General features: G+C 38.1%; 1 protein-coding gene across 1 annotated transcript in view; it reads right to left on the reverse strand.

Moving 5' to 3' along the window:
• CATSPERE (catsper channel auxiliary subunit epsilon) overlaps positions 1 to 20,305 on the reverse strand; it is a 159,602-nt gene extending 139,297 nt beyond the window's left edge. Inside the window, exons 1-3 of the mRNA XM_036755546.1 lie at positions 20,288 to 20,305; positions 13,420 to 13,497; positions 9,483 to 9,589 (exon numbers count right to left, since the gene is read on the reverse strand). Coding sequence (XP_036611441.1) covers positions 9,483 to 9,589; positions 13,420 to 13,497; positions 20,288 to 20,305 — 203 coding nt within the window. The remainder of the gene's footprint in view (positions 1 to 9,482; positions 9,590 to 13,419; positions 13,498 to 20,287) is intronic.
• Positions 20,306 to 20,694: the final 389 nt, after the last annotated feature.

The raw sequence follows: 20,694 nt of genomic DNA on the forward strand, positions 1-20,694 counted from the left end.
CACTATTTCAAGCAAGTGAGAGTTGGCTCCAGCACACCCCTGGTTCATCTATGGTTAATTTCTTATCACAACCATTGTGCTAGGTGTAGCATACCTTTATGCTTGAAATTTAGAGAATAAAACAAGCGTGATGACTTTGGGCCCTTCTGCAAAGATGTGTAAAGTCTTCCTGTCTTTCTTCAATTGCTCTTTTTATATATAATCAGTCCAACTGGACCAGCACCATTTTAGAACTATGGATTAGGATTAAGTAAAACATCGGGCAAGTGTAAGAATGGAAATACTAAAGTCATTTTCAGTGGGGCTGAAAGGCAGCCACTATCTATACCTATAAAAACATTTCTAATTAAACCATCATTCTTATGGCTTGCCACCAACCTAAACCTTTCAGCCATAATCTGAAGAGACAGCTATATTTTATCTAACACAGGCAGATGTAAGGGTATGCAATCACTTGCTTTTAGAATTTTATCCTGTGATGAAAATGAAGAAAATTTCCCTTCTCTATCATATCCCAAGCTATTGAACTTGGGATCAAGAAAGCTATCACTGAGACTGGTGATGCCTAGATAATTCCCTGTCTCTGGAAAGATGTCCTGATTCTAGGACCATGTTACCTAATAAATTGCCTTGTTTGGCCTAATTCCAGGCTCCTAAACTTGGGATTGCCTTCAAAGCAACCCCAAATCTGGTACTGCCCAGAAAAGTCCCAGTCTCTATTTAAGAGGCTAGAGTTCATGAATGACATTGTCCAGAAACTCCTCTCTCAAAACATGTAATTCTTCGAGGTCAGGCTGATAGCTTGGAACACCAGAACCCTGTAGGCAGCTGTCAAGACCTCTTCTTTCACTTCCTGCATGCCTACACTCAAGGGGAAGTCCCTAGACTGAGAGGTTGGGGGTCAGTAAATTCCTTCCGACTCTAGTCATTCCCCTAGTGGCTAGCACCAGAATCACACAGGTTTCTTTTGTAGGGAGGCAGAACATTTGTGCCAGTTAGATTTAGGCTTATAAAAAACCAGTGATTTTTACTGCTGAATGATGGATATGATGCACAATGTAGGATGCAGGAAGGTGGACCCTGCCTGCCCCACTTAGCTCACTCCTATTTAAATGAAGCTGGCAGAATCCACATTCTTGCTTTGTTGGTTTAGCCTTCCACACAGCTCCTGAGAATGTGGTTTGTTGTTGTTTTTGCAGGGGGCAGGGAAGAGGGCAGAGTCTTCAAAATGGGCTTCGAAAACACGGACTCATAATCAAAAATCAATTTTCTAATCCCAAGTCAAATAGTTGTCTAGGACCAATGGCTTAATTCAACACTAGACAAAATACCTAGGATGCAGTCTCTCCTTATCACCATCTCTTGGAATCTCTAGATTCCTTCAAAACTTAGCTCAAGATCTATCTCCAACATCAAGCTTTTTCTGATCTCCCCAGCTGCTAGTGACATCCCTCCTAAAACTATCATCTTGTTAATGTTCTATGTATTTTATGTCTGTGTTATCTTATTTTGAATGTAAGATCCTTGAAGGTAGAAACTGTGGAGGGCCAGCTCTGAGAAAGTCCATTCTGGGATAAAGTACAGGCCAGGTTTTCCCTGAAGCTTGTTCTTGCCCTTGGGCTGATAACTCAGGTTGTGGGCTCTCCAAAACCCCCTCAGCACACACGTGCTACTTAGGATGTGGGCTCTCCAAACCCCCCATGACACACACGTGCTAAACACCACCTGTGGGCTGTTAATATGATATTGTTATGGCAAAAAGGGAACAAAGCATGAGGAAGTCATGCAATGGAACAAATGTCTCACGCACAAGAGCTTGTTGATCTGCTTGCTTAAAAAGGTATATAAGCCCTTTTCTTCAGCTTAATAAATGGAGCTGTGCTATACTCTCTTGCCTGGCCCATGTAATCTTCTCACTCTCTGTGGCATCCTTTTCACTTTCTGGTGGCCTGGCCCCATGGCCGCTGGTGGCAAGGAACTGTTTCCCTTTGGTCTTGGCAGTGCCTGGGACACTGTGGGTGCTTAGCAAATAACTATTGATTGGTTGATATGTGCCCTTCATGCATGTTCCCTTATCATGACTATTCTCTGTGTGTGCATGCATGTGTGTGTGTGTGTGTATTTCCCCAATGGTGATGTGGTAACTTGTAGATGAGTATACCACATGTGTACATAAGGAATCTCTCCTCATCGCTTGATTTGCTATGCTCTGATTAATAAAAAGCCTTGAACTAAATTGTCCTCCAGCTGGTTGGTAAAGAGGAAATCCATTTGTAGGGTCTCATGAACTATGGTTTTGATTGGGTGCTGATCCACAGAGTGCCTTAAACCTGGGATAGTCCTTTTGAGGGTTCATATTGGTTGGGGGAAGGGAGGCACGTGTTCCAACTTGAAGTTCCATGAGTCTCAACATTATTTTCCGGTGTGCTTGCTGCTGATATTCAAAGCAATGCTTGGAAAAACACAGATAGGACATCTTCCTATCTGCTTTCCCTGGAGGTGCAGCAGGGTCACACACAATCACAGCAGTGGAGATGGGTGGGCAGCCTTCTGTCCTAACCTCTCACATTACCCCTTCTTACTCTCCCTTCAATGCTGAGAAAACAGGAGTTATCCTGATGTCTCTTTTTCTCACCTATTCACTTCAAAAGTTATCAAAATCATCCCATTCTTCCCTTCTTTGCTTCAGTTTCTGGATAAGAGGTCCTCGTCCTTCCTGACTTTTCTGTAGTATTCAATTAAGAGGGGAGAGAGACCTTCCAAGTAACTGAGTCCAATCACTTCATTTTAAAGATGAGGAAACTGAGGCCTGGAGAGGTTACATCACTTGCATAGGATTAGATTTAATAAATACCTGAGGCAGGATTCAAACCCAGGTCTCACTAAATTCAGATCTGGCATTCTATCCATTTCACCAAGGAAGGTCTCGTCTGACCCTGCCGACCGACTCTTACTCCTGGGCTTTCAAGATGCTGTGCTCCCTTGACTTTCCCCCTATCCATCTGACTGTTCCTCCGTCAGCTTTAAATATCCAACCTTATGTTAAATAAATAAATTTAAATTAAAAAAAATATCCAACCTTAGTCTCTGTTTCAAATTTCAGTCCCACATCAATAATTGCATTTTGGGGCTCTCTATAGGAATGTCTCATAGGTATCTCTCATTTGTCATGTCCAAAACATAGCCCGTTATCTTTCCCACTAACTGCATCACTCCACCAAATTTCCTACTTCCTGTTGAGGATACCACCCTCCTTCCAGTCACTCAGGTTCATTACCCTGAAGTCATCTTACACTTTTCCTAATCCCTCAAAGCCAATCAATTCCCATGTTTTATCAATTTGACCTTGATGACATTTCTCACATCTGTCCCTTTCTCTTGCCTCATCTGACTTCTCCCCTGGTTCAGGCCTTTACCACCTCTCATAAAGACTATTGCTATAGCCTCCTAATTAAAAACATAGCTTCTGGGCTTCCCCTCCCCTTTAATTCATCCTCCACAGAGCTGCCAAAGTATGCTTCCTAAAGATCAAATCTGACAGTGCCATTCCCCTACTTAAGCACTTTCAATGGCTGCCTATTACCATGGTAGCACCTTTAAACTCTGGGTTTACTGTCCCAAGCCTCCATTCTCACTAGCAGGCTGGTCCCTAGTGGCTGGCTACCAGGTCCTCTCAGGGTTCTCTCAGGTGAGAATCCCTGAAGGGTTGGGATTGGCATGAGCCCCTGCCCGTGTGCTTTCTGTCATTAGTTTATTTAATTAGCCACCCAACTTTGATTACCTTTTAAAAAGGGATATTTATTAATGTGGTATAGTAAGAACGGGTGGTACAAGTCATAACTCTTCCTTCCTCTCCCCCATTAAAAGTCTGTGACACACTCTTCTACCAGTGTATACAAAGTCAAGGGGAAGTGAGACAGTATATGTGGCAAACAGGTAACTCACAGACCCTGGAAATCATCAGGATGGTCCTTTTAGATATAGTGTAGTTTTACTGCTATGCTTCTTTGTAGAGCCTGGAATTTGTTTTCCTCATCTCATCCAGTCTGTCCTTGGCTCCAGATGCAGTCATTGTATGGGCTATTTCATCGAGGCTGTTAGAATGCACAGAGAAAAGTCCAAATCCCCTGCATCTTTCCCTTCAAAGTGCCTCAGGCTCCACTGGCCAATGTGGAAGGAGGAGAGGATACCAAAGTCCAGGGCTTTGCTTCTCTCCCCTTAATCATTCCTCCTCTAGGTTGTGGAGTATAGGCTGGGACCCAGATGAACTCTCCCAATATTCCACTCCAAATAACTTTGAAATAACGCCTCAAACAAAATTCTGGAACAGCAAAGCCAACAAAAAGGCATAGGGAGACATGTTTTTTCCCAGCCTAAGGCAATTTAGGAGGTCTGCAGGAGAGGACTGTGACACTGGGGTAGGCACAAGTGTATAGTGGAACAGGAGTACCAGCAGTGTGCTTTGGAGGCAGCAACAGCTTCAGGACCTCTCAGCCCAAAGATGGTAAGGGGGTCAGACAACTAACTTGTCAGAAAGAGATTACAGGGGACTCTTTGCTGACACTGGGCGCAGCTGGTGCTGATTGGCAATTATATTGCTCATAAGCAGTTCTGGGTCACAGTTCAGGATGTAGAGGAGCACTTGTGAGTGGTCACAAAATGGAGCAGGAGCCATGGTCACAGTTCCAGGACCAAGACAAGTGCTAGCATTTGTGGCTACGGGGAAGCAGGGGTTCTTCCTGGGTAAAGACCAGAGCACAGACCAGGAGAGCAGTGACTACAACTCTCCCAGGATATCACCACTTTGGAAACATTGAAAACTTGCAGACCCCCAGAACTAGCTCTGAAAACAGCAGCACAAAAAAAGCCTGAAGTTTGGCACAGTGCCTCGCCAACCCCAGGTAAGTAGGGTCCAACTTTAGCATAAAGTTCAAACTGAAGAAATAGGCTGTGAAGATAAGCAAATAACAACAAAAAGAAACTGACCATTAAAAAGTTACTATGGTGGCAGGGAAGACCAAGACATAAACTTAGAAGAAGGTAACAATGTAAAGTAGCTACAAGCAAAGGCTCAAAGAAAAATGTTAATTAGATACAAGGCCAGCAAGAATTCCTGGAAGAGTTAAAGAAAGAGATAAATTTGGTAGAGGAAAAATTGGGAAAAGAAATGAGTGATATCAGAAAGTTATGAAAAGAGAACTAACAGCTTGGTAAAAGAAACACAAAAAAAATACTGAATACTGAAAAATACTGATGTTGGGATGATCTCTAAAATAAAAAAAGCAGGGGTGAGAAAAGGACATGCCCTGGGAGAAGGGGGAAGGGAGAGGCAGAATGAAGAAAATTTTCTTACATGTAAGAGGTGCACATGGAAGAAGTTTTATAGTAAAGGGAAGGTGGGGGTGGGGGTAGCAGGCAATGCAACCTTACTCTCATCAGAATAAGTTCAAAGAGGGAAGAAAACCCAAACAAACACACACACACACACACACACTCAGTTGGGTATAGAAACCTATCTTGCCCAAAAGGGAAATAGGGGAGGGGGATAAAAAATATGGAAGGGGGATGATAAAAAGGAGGCAATGGGAGGAAGTAAAACAGACTTCTGAGGAGAGACAGGATCAAAAGAGAGAAAAGGATAAACAGAAGGAAATAGGATGGAGGGAAATACACAGTGATCATAACTTTGAATGGGATGAAACTCACACATAAAATGGAAGTAGATAGCAGAATGGCTTAGAAACCAGAATCCAACAATATCAATATACTGTGTACAAGAGACACACTTGAAACAGAAAGATACACACACAGAGTTAAAATAAAGGATGGAGCAGAATCTATTATGCTTCAGCTGAAGCAAAAAAAAGGCAGTGGTAGCAAACATAATCTCAGACAAAGCAAAAGCAAAACCAGATCTAATTAAAAGAGATAATCAGGGAAACTATAGACAATGCAGTAATATAAAAAAATTTATAGCAACTTTCCCTGATAAAGGTTTCATTTCTCAAATTTGTAGGGTATTGAGTCAATTTATAAAAATAAGAGCCATTTTCCAACTGATAAATGGTCAAAGAATATGAACAGGCAGTTTTCAGAAGAAATCAAAGACCTATGTGAACTGATGCAAAGTGAAGTGAGAACCCAGAGATCACTGTACACAGTAACAGCAATGTTGCAATGATGATCAGCTGTGAAAGACTTGGCTACTCTGATCAATACAATGATGGAAGACAATTCCAAAAGACTTATGATGAAAAAATCCTAACCACCTCCAGAGAGAGGACTGATGAACACTGAGTGTAAACTAAAGTATAATTTTTCTCTTTCTTCATTATTATTATTATTTTGCTTTTTTGTGACATGGCTAATGATTGATATAATTTGGTTTGCCTTCTCAGTGGGTAAGGGAAAGGTGGGAGAGAGAATCTGAATCTCAAAATTTCAAAAGAAAAGGATGTTAAAAATAAATGAATAATTTTTCTACAAAGAAGAAAAATTCCTTCATTTGGGTTTTGCTGGAATATTATCTCCTCTTTGGTGTCACACCCTTGGATCTCTGATTCCAACTTGCTCTATTGTTTTATATGGGACCAAGAGGACCTGGCCAAGTCCCTCAGACAATATGAACAGATATCCTGTCATACCTAGCTAGGGAAGTATTCATGCTAAGTGAGAAAATGATACGTGTTCACACATGACAAATCATGCTGTGACATTCTATCACCACTCTAAGCAGAGTGGTTTAATTGTCTAGGTCAGGGCTGTCCAACCTTAGGTTATCTTAGGGCCGCATTGAAATAAAATAATTATCTGAGGGTCGCACCCAGAACAAAAAAATACAATGCACTAATAGAAAGTGGGGGAACGAACGTCATCAATACGATGGACAAAGGTGTGAAGCACAAAAGCAAACACAAAACAACAAAGTGACATCACAACAGTATAAAGATAGGCGCATACTGACTAGTCTGCATCATACAGATGCAACGTGACCCACAGATCGATTGAAAACTCCATGTGATATGTTCTGTCTGTAATACTGCTTAAAAACACCAAAGAAAATTGGCATCAACAAGATTAGTTATTAGTGATGGAATTTAAAAATCTAATACACATTCCATGCAAATTATTATTTTATTTTTTTCGCTCATGAAAATTGAAACCCACAGGCGGGCCGCATAAAATCGCACTGTGCAGGCCATATTTTGGAAAGCCCTGGTCTAGGTCTTTAAAGTCCTTCACAATATATAACTACAGATTACACTTCTAGGCTTATTGCTCTGTATTTCCTCTCTCATAGGCTGCTTTCCAGATAGATTGGTCTCCTTGCTTTTCCCCATACATTATGCTCCATCTCCCATTTGTGCCTTTGCACATGTTCGTCCCCATGCCTGGAATATGTTACCTCTTCGCCTCAACCCTTGCTTACTTATAGGTTCAGTTCATGTGCTTCCTTCTACAGGAAGCCATTTCTGATCCCCTCAAATCTTAGTGCTAACTTCTTCAAATTATACTGTGCATACATATGTATTATCACCCCAGGAGAATATAAGTTCCTTGAAAACAGAGGCTGCTTTAAAAAATCCTTAAAACCTGGCACAGTATTTCGCATATGTTACCTACTTAATAAATGCTTACTGGACTGGACCCCAATAGCTAATGTGCTAGAAGCATTTCAGAGACTTTGCTGAAATTTGCATGACCAACTTTCTTCCATTATTTTGCAAAGGTAAGCAAGTCTATGGAACAAAAGCACAGAAATCAATGCAAGGCTGGCTCACCTATTTATTTATTCTTTCCCCAAACTATGGGTGTAAGTGGAGGATCTCACATTCATTTCCAGCGTATTGCCCTGCTGTGCTCAGCACAGCCTCCTTCTAACCTACTCATAACAGTGGGAATGTGAGACAATCAGATAGGTCCCTGGGTAAATTTGGGAATCTTCTGAAACAAGGGACATCTAATTACAAACAATATTGCCTGAAATGTGTCTTTCAGCATAAATTCCTTCTCTCAATATTATATCATCAACTCCAAATTTGAACACTTCATATCCAACCACTACTGTTTTAGTGAGGTTTGGGAAGACATTCCTTAATGGGTAGAGAGAAGATTCTCAGGAGCTAGCTATTTGAGTTTCTGGGAGATGTAGCCCCAAAGCCCTTGGGCCGGGGAGTGGAGAGACAGAGACAGAGACAGAGAGTCTCTCCTCTCTCTCTCTCTCTCTCTCTCTCTCTCTCTCTCTCTCTCTCTCTCTCTCTCTCTCTCTCTATATATATATATATATGTCTATATATATATATATATATACATATACACATATGTATATGTATGTTTCACTCAAGTCATAGCTGTCCTCCTCATTGCCACAAAGGAAGAACTCCAGTCTTCTTGAAAAAAATCTCTGTTAACTTAGGGGCACATGGACTATTACGTAGTCCACTTATTAATGGGTCTGGTGCAAATTTGGTGAGAAAGGAGTTAAAACAGTTACCTATTATCTATGATGGGTGTAGGGCCATTTCTATTCAACAGTTCACCAGGGACTGATACCTGAAATTGATCTCTGATCTAGGATGACTTTTGCTTTTTAACTTTTTATTTTTTAAACACAAAATATAAGCCAAGGACTCCAATTTATTCATTTCTACTACTAGTGAGTTTGGCAAAAGTATATTCAATGCAATAGAAGAGGTGGTGGGAAGCAATCCACCTAGGGATTGCATTTGGAATTCCTGTCTTGAGACTTGAGTTGTCTAGACTGGCAAGTGAGCACAGACTCACTTAGCCCATTATCATATTCTGTCCAGACAAGGACTCTTGGTCACCTACCCATCATACATGCAAACTCCACTCCCATCTCTAACTTTGGGCTCATTCATTAAGTCAGTAGTATATTTACTTCTGCAAAGGTCATCATGTCAACTGACTCCCCTAACTCAACTCACTGTCCCTGTGACTTCTCAGACTAAACTCTTATCCCTATGGCCACCACTCCTCTAGATGTGTTGCATCCTCCTCTGAGAATATAAATTCTTTGAGGAAATGGATTTTCTTGTTTTTTATTTGTATCCCTGCACTAAGCATAATTTCTCGCACATGGCAAGTGTATAATAAGTACTTTTTGATTCATTCATTGATTCAGCTAAGATTTTGAGGATATACTGAAACATTTAGACTTATTACCAGTGTAGACATATTAGATGAGTTCCTTGGTTGAGAATTTAGGAACTGCTATACAGTACTGGAAACACAACCAAGGAATACGACTTATAACTTCTGAATGGGAGGCATGTTTGGAGTAGAATTTAAAAGCTCCTTCTGTCCAAAGGACAGCCAATTCAAACATTTATTATTAGACATAAAATCAAAATTAAATCAAACTCCCCTGGGAATTTTTATTTCATCATGAAAATCTATCTAGTTTTAGTTTCATTGAATAAAACAAAAGATTTTGCATTTGAAACATTTAAGTGAAATACCCTTCTTCCTCAGCCATTTCTGGAGTGTAATGTTGAAAAGTGACTGCTGACAGAAAATAAGGTTCTTGTCCCATACTGGCAAACTGCATGCTAAGTGACTTGGAAGTCTGTGAAAATAAAGAAAAAACTTTTGATTATCATGTACTTTTATTTCAAATTATAACTAAAACTTCTAAAATTTCAGTGTTACATAAAAGGTGCCATAAGAAAATATTTTTAAAACAAAAGACATTAACATAAAAACACATATTTGAAAACTGCTCATTTGGGAACAAATTCAATTAATTTGTAGTTTATTCCACCAAATAAAAAGAATTAACTTACTATTTTTACTAGAAATTATTAAGTTTTTGTGTATCTCTGAGATGTAGCTCTGTTGTTTTCTTAGCCTGCTTCTCCTACTCAAAATAATTAGGCGGAAAGAAGCACTAGGTTGATTGAGTCATGAGTAATGCTTGTGATGGGATGCTTCACATCCTAACCAACCACCCAAACAAAGTTTTTTGGTTATTTACTAAAGTAAGCAACAAATAGGTTTTTTTTTGGTGGTTAAAAACTAGAATATTGGCTGAATGGAGAAATTATTAAAGACCTTGAATATGTAAGAGAGAGGGAAATAGAAAGAGGAATGAGGGTTGGCCCCACAAGAACAGAAGCCAGCTGAATAGAAGAAGCATGTGCCTTTTAGCCTGATTCCATCAGGATTATATATTTAGATGTAAAAGGAAGATTAGAGGTCATCTAATCTAGAGGTCTCCAAAGTAGAATGTACACACATCCAAGGGACCATGGGATGACCGATGGGGTTGAAGGGTTAGAAGATGCACTGAATCCCACACTTGCTCTGACAGACAATTGTGGAGCTTATGTTCCACAGAACCCCACCACCTTCTTCACTCATCATCACCTAATACCTCCCAACTCTGTCCCCTCCCATTGTTGTCCTCCCTCTACTATGCAAGCTCTTAATATCTCTCTTTCCATACCAGGCACTGCCTTTGGGGTGGTAATAACCTAACTGCAACCCTGAAACTTATATAAGAATTGCCTTTGGGGAAATCCTTTCCTGCCCTCCCAAGTGTACTCATATACAGCACCTCCCTCCTTGCCAAATCATTTTCAGACTATGGTGGGTGAACCTTGGCTGGTGATACATGTTGGGCAGTGGCCAGTGAATAAAAACTGCACCTCCATTTTAATTTTTGGTGGGACAGTATCAGTCAACAGATTGAGGAAGTTTAGATGGCTTGTAATTTGCACTACAGAACTACCTTTTTCTCTAAGCCCATTCTTCCTTATTCCCTTCCCTACCCAAAATTTCCTATTCCTATGTAGGGTACCACCATCCTTCCAATCTCCTAGGTTCACATCTTGGGAGTGATCTCTCTTTCTCACACCACCTATCCAATCAGTTGCTAAATCTTGTCATTTCTACTTCCACAAAATCTCTTCCATCCATCTCCCTTCTCTCTGCTCTCACAGCTACCACCCAGTTCAGGCTCTCATGATCTTTTACCTGAAATATTGAAATAAACTCCTAGTTAATTGCCCTGCCTCAAGTCTCTTCATACAGTTGCCAAAATGATTTTTTCCCTGGAATTCGGACCTTTAATTTCCTACCCAATAAATTCCTGTGATCCCTGATGACTTTAGGATTAAATATAAAGTCTCTGTTTAGCATTTAAAGCCCTTCACAACTTGGTATCAACTTATTTTTCCAGCCTTAATATAACATTCCCCTTCCTACTTTCTATGGACCAGTCAAACTGGTCTTCTTGCTGGTCCCCATACAAGATACCCTTTTCCCTTTCCTGTGTCTTTGCTTTGGCTTTCTCCCATGCTTGGAGTGTATTGTTTTTGGTGAGAATTTCTATATGGAGACATGAATATAAAGCTATTATGTTCACTGATTGTTATGATTTATTATTTTATTTTGAATTTAAAAATTTTTTAAAAAAATTCATGTTTGACTACCTATATTGATCAAATTAACTGCATAATTAAACACTAACAATGCTTATTTATAAATCCACCCTAATACCCCCCTCCCAGGATTAACACAGGAAATTTTATAAAGTAAAATGATCATGTCTGCTTCTAGTTCATAGTCTCTGTGCAAGAAGCAGTTAGTGAAATCAGAAGGGAATCTCCACGGTTATCTCCTGTATCACATAGAGGCTTTCTGGTTATCTCTTAGCAAAGTGCTTCAGAGTTGCTGAACTTGAAAATGTTAAGCATTCTTTCTTTTACAAAAAGAAGTGTTCGAAATTTGCTGACTTTTTCTATAATGACAAGTAGCTATCAGTAGTATGCTGCCTACCAGATATCTGTATATCTTTATCAATTTCTCCATAATCATCAAATAAGCACACAACATATTCTTTCAAGGCATAGGCATGTGCATATACATCTGTATATATGTGCAGAGATACGTATGTATACACACATATGTCTCAAAGTATAAGAGCTGGATTGGGTTGAAGAGGAATGTTATGATTTAGGTACTGGATTCATTGAAAAGGGAGGGGGAATGACTTGGAGGCCAGCAGATAACAGAGATAAATGTAACCAGGATCTGGATAGGATATATGGACTCAAGGGAACCTTAGAGAAGGAATTAGCAGAAAGGGGTTCTGCAAATATCAGTGTGGAGCAAAGAGGATGTTTACTCTACTTCCTGGGTAGGGGAGAGATAAAAATGAGGAAATTACATCCAGGAATGTAATATTAGAGGGGATGGCCTGGGATTAGGTGCTTTCTGGAGAGAAGTTAAAAGATGGAAGGGATGCATGAGAAAATGTTCTCAGATGAAAGGAATCAAATCTTCTTAGAATCTTGAAACTTTTCAGAATCATGACTTTTCCCCAAAATTCTATTCCTAATTCCCTGAATTTCTTTCTCCACTGTACTCCAGAAGCCTTCTCACTTGGGGTCAAGATTACAATAGAGATGAAGAACAGGTTGAACAGGAATGATATAGTGGGAGGACGGAAATTCAGGAAATTGTGATCTCAGAAAATTTAGAATTCATTATCTTAGAGGTGGGAGCAATTTTCAGTAATGGTTAAGGCTAGGCGGTGACCACTATTGGTGGTAGCAAGGTATGACAGAGAGAGAGGTCATGGATGAACTGAGAGGCTGGTGTTAGAAGGCCTATCAGTGTGAATATTGGTGTGACAATGGCAAGGACTGGTATGACAAAGAAAGCCATGAGCTAGGTATGAAGGGATGTGGTGTCATCAGGAATACACCGGGTTTCATTTAGCTTGAAGAGTAAGGAGTATAAGAAGAAGAGTGTGAGTGCAAGGGGCAGCTTGCAGACAACAAAGCAGGAAGGGATAGACCACTGAGTTTAAGCAGATGGAGATGATAATATGAGTAAGGATGGCAAAAGGAAGGAGCTTTCACTTAGGCAGGCAGCCATTTTGGATGACAGGAATTAGAGTAACAGGATTAACCAAGGACAGGATAATTGCAGTCCCTAATCAGCCAAAGTTTAAAAGTACAGGTCACATGTCAGGGAAGTCTTAGAGAAGATTCTTGCCACTAGCTGCTAGACATGAGTACACCACCTTTTTAGCTGTATCCAATTAAAACATATTGTCATTCTGATTCACTTCAGGATTTGCCCTTATAGGTATGTTAACTGTTAATAAATGTGGTTTCAGGGCAAACAAAAAGGACACTTATAAATGCTTGATCGTTTTTGGAAATCTGGTGCATTTTTTTTTTTTGGTAGGGAAAGCACATTAGCCACATAGTTATAAATCACAGAAAAGCCTTTTTGGTGATGATGTATTTAGTACCATGAGCTATGGTCTACTGCTCAGAGGGTGTTTTTTTCATTCTTTATAAGAATGAGAATTTCTTATCATATCTACAGCAATTCCAAGGCAATTATATTTATGAAAGTGTTATAAAGAAGGTTTCCACTTACGACTGAAGGATTTGATGCCCTGCCGTCCAGCTCCTCAGGACTTGCATTTTCTGGATCATATACCCAAATCCGTATGTCCTACAAAGTAAAAGACATATTTTGATATTTTTGAAAAATGCCATTGTTATCCCTTCCCGCCCAAAAAACCCTCAACTAAATAAATAGCAAACATAATAGAGATGCAGATTGAAGCATGCTGTTTTTTTCTCATGGTTTTTCTCTTTTCTTCTGATCTTTCACAACATAATTACTATGGAAATGTGATTAATATGATTGCACATGTATAGCTGATATCAGATTGCTTGCCACCTTGGGGAGGGGGGAAGGGAGGGAAGGAGAAAAAAAAATTTGGAAGTCAAAATCTTGTAAAAGCGAATGTTGAAAACTCTCTTTACATGAAATTGAAAAAATAAAAATAAAATACTATTAAGTGGAAAAATAAAATTATTAATTACCAAGAAAAAATGTAGTAAAATAAATTTTTATTATCTTTGTATACTTTTTGTTATAAAATTATAATTTTTATTTGCTACTTGATTTGCTTTTATTTCTTTTTTATTTAATATTTTATGTTTCCCAATTATATAAAACAATTTTTAACATTCATTTTTTAAAAATTTGAGCTCTAAATTCTCTTCCTCAATGAGAAAACAAGCAATTTGAAATGGGTTCTATGTGTGCAGTCATGCAAAACATATTTCCATATTAGTCATGTTGTGAAAGAAAACACGGATTGAAAAGAGACCAAGAAAAATAAAGTAAAAAAGTAAGCTTCAATGTGCATTCAGACACCATCAGTTCTTTTTCTGGAGAAGGATAACATTCTTCATTGTAAGTCCCTTGCAATTGTCTTCGATTACTGTATTGCTGAGAATAGCTAAATCATTCACAACTGATCATTGCACTGTGTTCTGCTCATTTCACTTCACATTAGTTCATATATGTCTTTCCAGGTTTTTCTGAGAGCATCCTGCTCATAATTTCATATGGTATAGTATTCCATCAAAACCATATACCAGAAATTGTTCAGCTATTACCCAATTGATGGACATCCCTTCAATTCCCAATTCTTTGCCACCACAAAAGAGCTGTTTTCTTGTAAATGTAAGTCCTTTTCCTTTTTGTTTTTTATCTCTTTGTGAGTCAAAGGATATCCTTGATTTTATAGCCCTTTGGGCATAGTTCTGAACTGTTCTCCAGAATGGTTGGATCAGTTCACAACTCCACCAACAGTGCATTAGTACCTCAATTTTCCCATATCCCCTCCAACATTTGTCATTTTCTTTTATTTTTGGCATATTAGACAATCTGGTAGGTGTGGGGTTGTTTTTATTTTCATTTCTCTAATCAATAGCGATTTAGAGCATTTTTTTCATGTGACTATAGATAGCTTTGATTACTTTGTCTGAAGACAGCCTATTCGTATCCTTTGTCCATTTCTCAATTCAGGAATGGCTCTTATTTTTATAAATTTGACTTGGTTCTCTGTATATCTGAGAAATGAGCCTTTATCAGAGAGATTGCTGTAAATTTTTTTTCACATTTATGATAACTATGTATTTTCCTCCATCCTATTTCCACCCTCCTTCTGGTTCTAGAATATCAGGGCAGTTTTCCTTGATAATTTCTTGAAATATGATATCAGTAGGCTCTTTTTTTTTGATCACGGCTTTTAGGTAGTCTAATAATTCTTAATTTATCTCTCCTTGATCTATTTTGCAGGTCAATTGTTTTTCTAATGAGATATTTCACAGTTTCTGTTCACAATTTCTTCTATTTTTTCATTCTTTTGATTTTGTTTCATTGTTTCTTGATATCTCATGGAGTCCATAGATTCCACTTGTCCAATTTAAATTTTTAAAGAATTATTTTCTTCAGTGAGCTGTTGTACCTTCACCCCTACCCTCCAATTTGGCCAGTTCAGCATTTTAAGGAGTTCTCTTCAGTGGATTTTTCTATATCTTTTTCTATTTGGCCTATTCTGTTTTTTAAAGTCTTATTTTCTTCAGCATTTCTTAATAATATATGACTAAAGTGAAGGAAGGTGGCCTAGCCATACTAGATCTCAAACTTTATTACAAAGCAGTAATTGTGAAAACAATCTGGTACTGGCTAAGAAATAGTGGTAGATTAGCAAGATAGATTAAAACAACTCTGACTTCATACCTACCAGGTTGGCTAATATGACAGAAAAGTAAAATGACAAATGTTGGAGGGGATGTGGAAAAATTGGGATGCTAATGCACTGCTGGTAGACATGTGAATTGATCTAATCATTCTGGAGAGAAATTTGGAACTTGCTCAAAGGGCTATAAAACTATGACCTTTGACCTAGCAACACCACTACTAGGTCTATATCCCATAGAGATTTTTAAAAAAGGAAAAGGTTCTATATGTACAAAAATATCTCTAGCAGCAGTTTTTGCAGTGGTAAAGAATTTGAAATTGAGGGGATACCCATCAATTGGGAAATGGCTGAACAAGTTATGGTATATGATTGTGATGAAATACTATTGTGCCCAAAGAAATGATAAGCAGGATGGTTTCAGAAAAACCTGGAAAGACTTACATGAACTGATGTAAAGTGAAGTGAACAGACCTAGGAGAACATCACACACAATAACAGTAATACTGTATACTGATCAACTGTGAATGATTTACCTGTTCTCAGCAATACAATGAATAAAAGCAATTCCAAAGGACTTATGGTGAAAAATGTTATCCACCTCTAGAGAAAGAACTGATGGACTCTGAATGCAGACTGAAGCATACTTTTTAAAACTTTATTTTTCTTGGGTTGTTTTTTTTTTGCTCTGTGTTTTCTTTTACAACATGACTAACAATGGAAATGTGTTTTGCATGACTGCTCATGTATAACCTACATCAAATTGCTTGCTTTCTCATGGTGGCGGGGGGGGGGGGGGAGTGGGGAAGGTAGAGAATTTAGACTCAAAAATTTTAAAAATGAATGTTAAAAAGTGTTTTTTACATGTAACGGGGAAAAAATTTGAAAAAATTAAGAACACACACAAAAATTACTGAAAAATGGAAACTCCTGTTGTGAAGGCTTATTGAATTTGCATCTTCATATATGATCCCCAAAGCAGTAAGTGCATCCTTCTTTGGGGCAAGGACAATTGTTTTTAATCTACGGTTTCTATTACTTTTAATTAAATGTTACCTAGTAGATAGCGATTTGTGGAGAGTATATTTTAAAATGCTAAGGTTGTGATCTGAGATTAAATAGTTTAGATTAGGAAGCAGAGATGAATACTTAGCATAAGAATCAGGTATCTGAATCATCTGGAGGAACTTCAGACAGTAAAGGGGAGTGACCATTTGTAAGGTTGATGGAGAATAAGATGTTCCCCCGCCCATCAATAGGCCTCATGTGGAGCTCATTAAAGGAAGCTTGCTTGCTTGCAGGAAGGCTTACAAACTTTTTGTTGATTTCTAATTAGACACTGACTCTGGAGGATTGTGATGCCTTCTGGCTCTGAGCCTATTAGGTGAAAGAGTATATATTCTGAGAGGTGAGCTTTTTGCTTTGGGAGCTCACTTACAAGAAGGACCTTGTGATTCCCTGGTCGTGACTCTGAGTAGCCATATGTTCAGACCCTCCCCCCCACACCATCCCACACCCCACATTGCTCAGAGGTAAAGGCTGTCTGGATCCAGTGGTGAATGTAAAGTATATATAGCAATATTGTTTTGATTCAGGCAATAGAGCCCTGTCTGTTGGTCTTTATTTCTCTTCTCTGTATTTTTTATGTTTGTATTTTATATAATTAAAGAGGATTATTGACCCCTGAAACAGCTAGCTTTCCTAGTAAAGCAGACAAAAGAACCTGCACTAGTAGCCATTCCGGGTATGCCAATGTGTTTGCCATTACATCATTACATTTAAGCTGGTATAGGGCATTTTCAGGGTCATGCAGGAGAAAGGAAGGGTGGAATGGATGCAAAACAGAAAAACAAACAAGAAGTTCAGAAGGGGACCCAAACAAAGCAATCTTATTAAATTTAATATATACTTTAAAAATAATTACATAACAAGTACAGGGTTTCACATACAATCCTTTTTTATCCTTCATATATTGAAATGTTCATGTTTGTTGATGATTAAGTTGATAATAACAAAGAAAATTTGAATTTAAAAAAGATCCAGGGGATTTGTATTTATTTCACGGACCCCTAAAAACATTTCCTAAATAGATCTAGTGGATTCTAATCATAGTAGTTAAACTTCTATGATCTTAGATTCACACCATGGATTGAAATAGATCTCATCACTCAATATTTCCTTCACTAGCAGTAAACAGCCTTGCTTCTCCACACCCTCCACACCCCAATCCCTTTTGTGGTATTCTTTGCTCCTCCTTTTGGAGGCATGTGAGTTAGCCAGATAAGGGATATTTTATGGAGGGCAAGGAAAGGACCCTCATTGTCAAATACTTCAACATTGCGAAGGAAAAAATAAATCAGATTTCCAGGTCCTATTACTTGGTATTTTATTAAGTTACTGTTGAGAGTAACAGAAAATATTTTGACTATGTAATCAAAAATATTTTATGCAGTAATCTCCATTTTTTTTTCTGAGTTATGACATCTCATTTTTGTTTCACTGCTTTTGCATCTTCCTCCCAATAAAGTAAACCTTAGAGTTGTAAATTTTAGAGCATTAGAAAGATAAGAAGTAAGAAATTTCTTTGAAAGATATACAGAATATAAAAATTAATTTTACCTGTTGGGATCTGTGTTTCACACGACTAGAAAGAAAATAAACATGTTTAAGTAAACAATAAATAAAAGCCAAAATGGTGATGCATCTACTTTTAATTATATATGCACAAATATCATAAAGTCCTTGGACAGATTTCCTTTAATGTCAGTAATATACATGGCCAGATTAATCTTAAAACTTTTTAGCACACTGTTTCTTAAAAATCTAGAGTAGCTCTGTATGATTAATCAGATTACATTAATACCTCTCATTTGGCTTTTGAGGGTTTACATTCATTGGTCTTATTTACCGGTTAATTTCATCTTTCACTGTTCTATTAACATGGCCAGTTTCCTCTAGTCAGACTACTCCTTACTGGCCCCTACAAATGGCCAGCACCTCAGCTCTTTGATTCAAGATGTTTTTTCCCTTGACTTAAATTCCTTTTTCCCTCCTTTATCAATCCAAAACCTAAACTTTCTAAAAGATTCAAGTTAAGATTTGTATTTTTCATAAAGTCTTCCAAAATACTCTCAAGTGCAGTGATCTTTTCTTAGTTTTGAATTTCCTTATACACACACACACACACACCATTATGAGACACCTATTTATGTATTGCCTTGCAATTTCTCTCTGGTCATTTCATATAGGAGGTATGATCATAATTCATTTTTAAAAACACGTCAGAAATTACGTATCCAAATTAATGTTGTCTCTTTTAAAATAGTTACCTTGAGAGACTTTTTACTTACTGAAAGGGCTTCCACTGAGACATTTTGGAACTTTTCTTTTGAAATTGTCTTCAAAGTCCACAACAAATTCATTTCAATAACTGTAAGTTTTCTCTCTCCCTCAACCACCAACTCATTCAGTTACCAAATTGTGTCGATTCTGCCTCTACAACTTGTCTTCCGTCATCTGCTTTTCTCTACTTCCACCACTTTCGCTCTGGTTCAGTCATTCATTATCTTATTCCTCTACTTTTAGAATAGCCTAAATGTTTTCCTTTCTTCCATTCTATCCCCTCTCCAATTTAGCTTCCACAGTTGCCAAATTGATATTCCTAAAACATGAATTTGACCATGCTACTGCCCTACTGAAAAACCTCCAATGGCTCCTTATTGTCTCTAAGATAAAATACAAAATCCTCAATCTGTCACTTAAAGCCCTCCATAATCTAGTTCTTACTTTTTTTAAGTAGTATTTTATTTTTTTCAAATTACATATAAAGACAAGTTTTAACATTCATTTTTTAAAAAATTTGAATTCTGAATTTTCTTCCTTCCCCTCTCACCTTCCCCCTCCCTATGATGGTAAACACTTTGAGATAGGTTATATATGTGCCACCATGTAAAATATATTTCCATAATTAGTCATGTTGTGAAAAAGAAACAGACCTAAAGAAATAAAAAAATGAAAATAGTATGCTTTGATCTGCAGTTGGACTCCATCAGTTCTTTATCTGGATGTGGATATCATTTTTCATCATGAGTCCTTTGGAATTGTCTTGGATCACTGTAGTGCTAAGAATAGCTAAGTCATTCATAGTTAATCATCCTTACAATATTGCTGTTATCGCGTACAGTGTTCGCCTGTTGTTCTCACTTTACTTTGCCTCAGTTCACATAAGTCTTTCCAGGTTTTTTCTGAAATCCACCTGCTCGTTGTTTCTTATAGCGCAACACTATTCCATTATATTCATAATCCACTCCCTGTTCAGCCATTCCCCAATTGATTGGTATCCCTCAATTTCCAATTCTTTGCCACCACAAAAAGAGCCGTTGTAGATATTTTTGTACAAGTAGGTCCTTGTCCCTTCTCCCCACCTATATGTTGAACCATGTTTCATTTTACTCTCTTTTTTTCTGCTCCTTGAATTAGATTGGACTACTAGCTGATTCCAAACACATTTAATCTATCTTCATGCCTTTGCACAGGTGGATCCCCGTGTCTGGAATACAATCCCTTCTCATCCCTGTCTCTCAGTTTCCTTTAAAGCAGGGCTGTCCGATCTCAGGTTTTTATTGAAACAATAGACAATATATTTTGATCTGACATTTTAGTGAGAGCTCTGTGGTAGCTTAGCTTCATTTACTAAAGCATTTATGTAACTCTCTATGCTTGTAGGAAGGCCACATAAATTACGGGGCTCTCGGGCCCCATTTTGGACAGCCCTGCTTTAAAGCATAGCTCAAGTGCTACTTCTTCTGGAAGCCCTTCCAGAAGACGCTGTTTCTTTTAAAATAACTTTGTATTGAGTAGATGCTCATGATTTGGGGAATGGCTAGGTACATAAATATAATGGGATATTACTGTGCTATAAGAAGCAATGAAAAGAAGGCATCAGCAAAGCACAGGAAGACTTATATGAACTGATGCAAAATGAATTAAGCAGAAACAGGAAAATGATATACACAAAGGCTATAACAATATAAAGTAAAAATGACAACAACAACAACAAAACCACCTGAATTGCTGTGACTAATCTTGTCCCTGAAGAAGAGTAGACAAAATATATCTCCTTTCCTCTTTGACAGAGAAGAGAGCACAGC

The sequence above is a fragment of the Trichosurus vulpecula genome, chromosome 4, assembly GCF_011100635.1.
Source record: "Trichosurus vulpecula isolate mTriVul1 chromosome 4, mTriVul1.pri, whole genome shotgun sequence".
NCBI lineage: Eukaryota > Metazoa > Chordata > Mammalia > Diprotodontia > Phalangeridae > Trichosurus > Trichosurus vulpecula.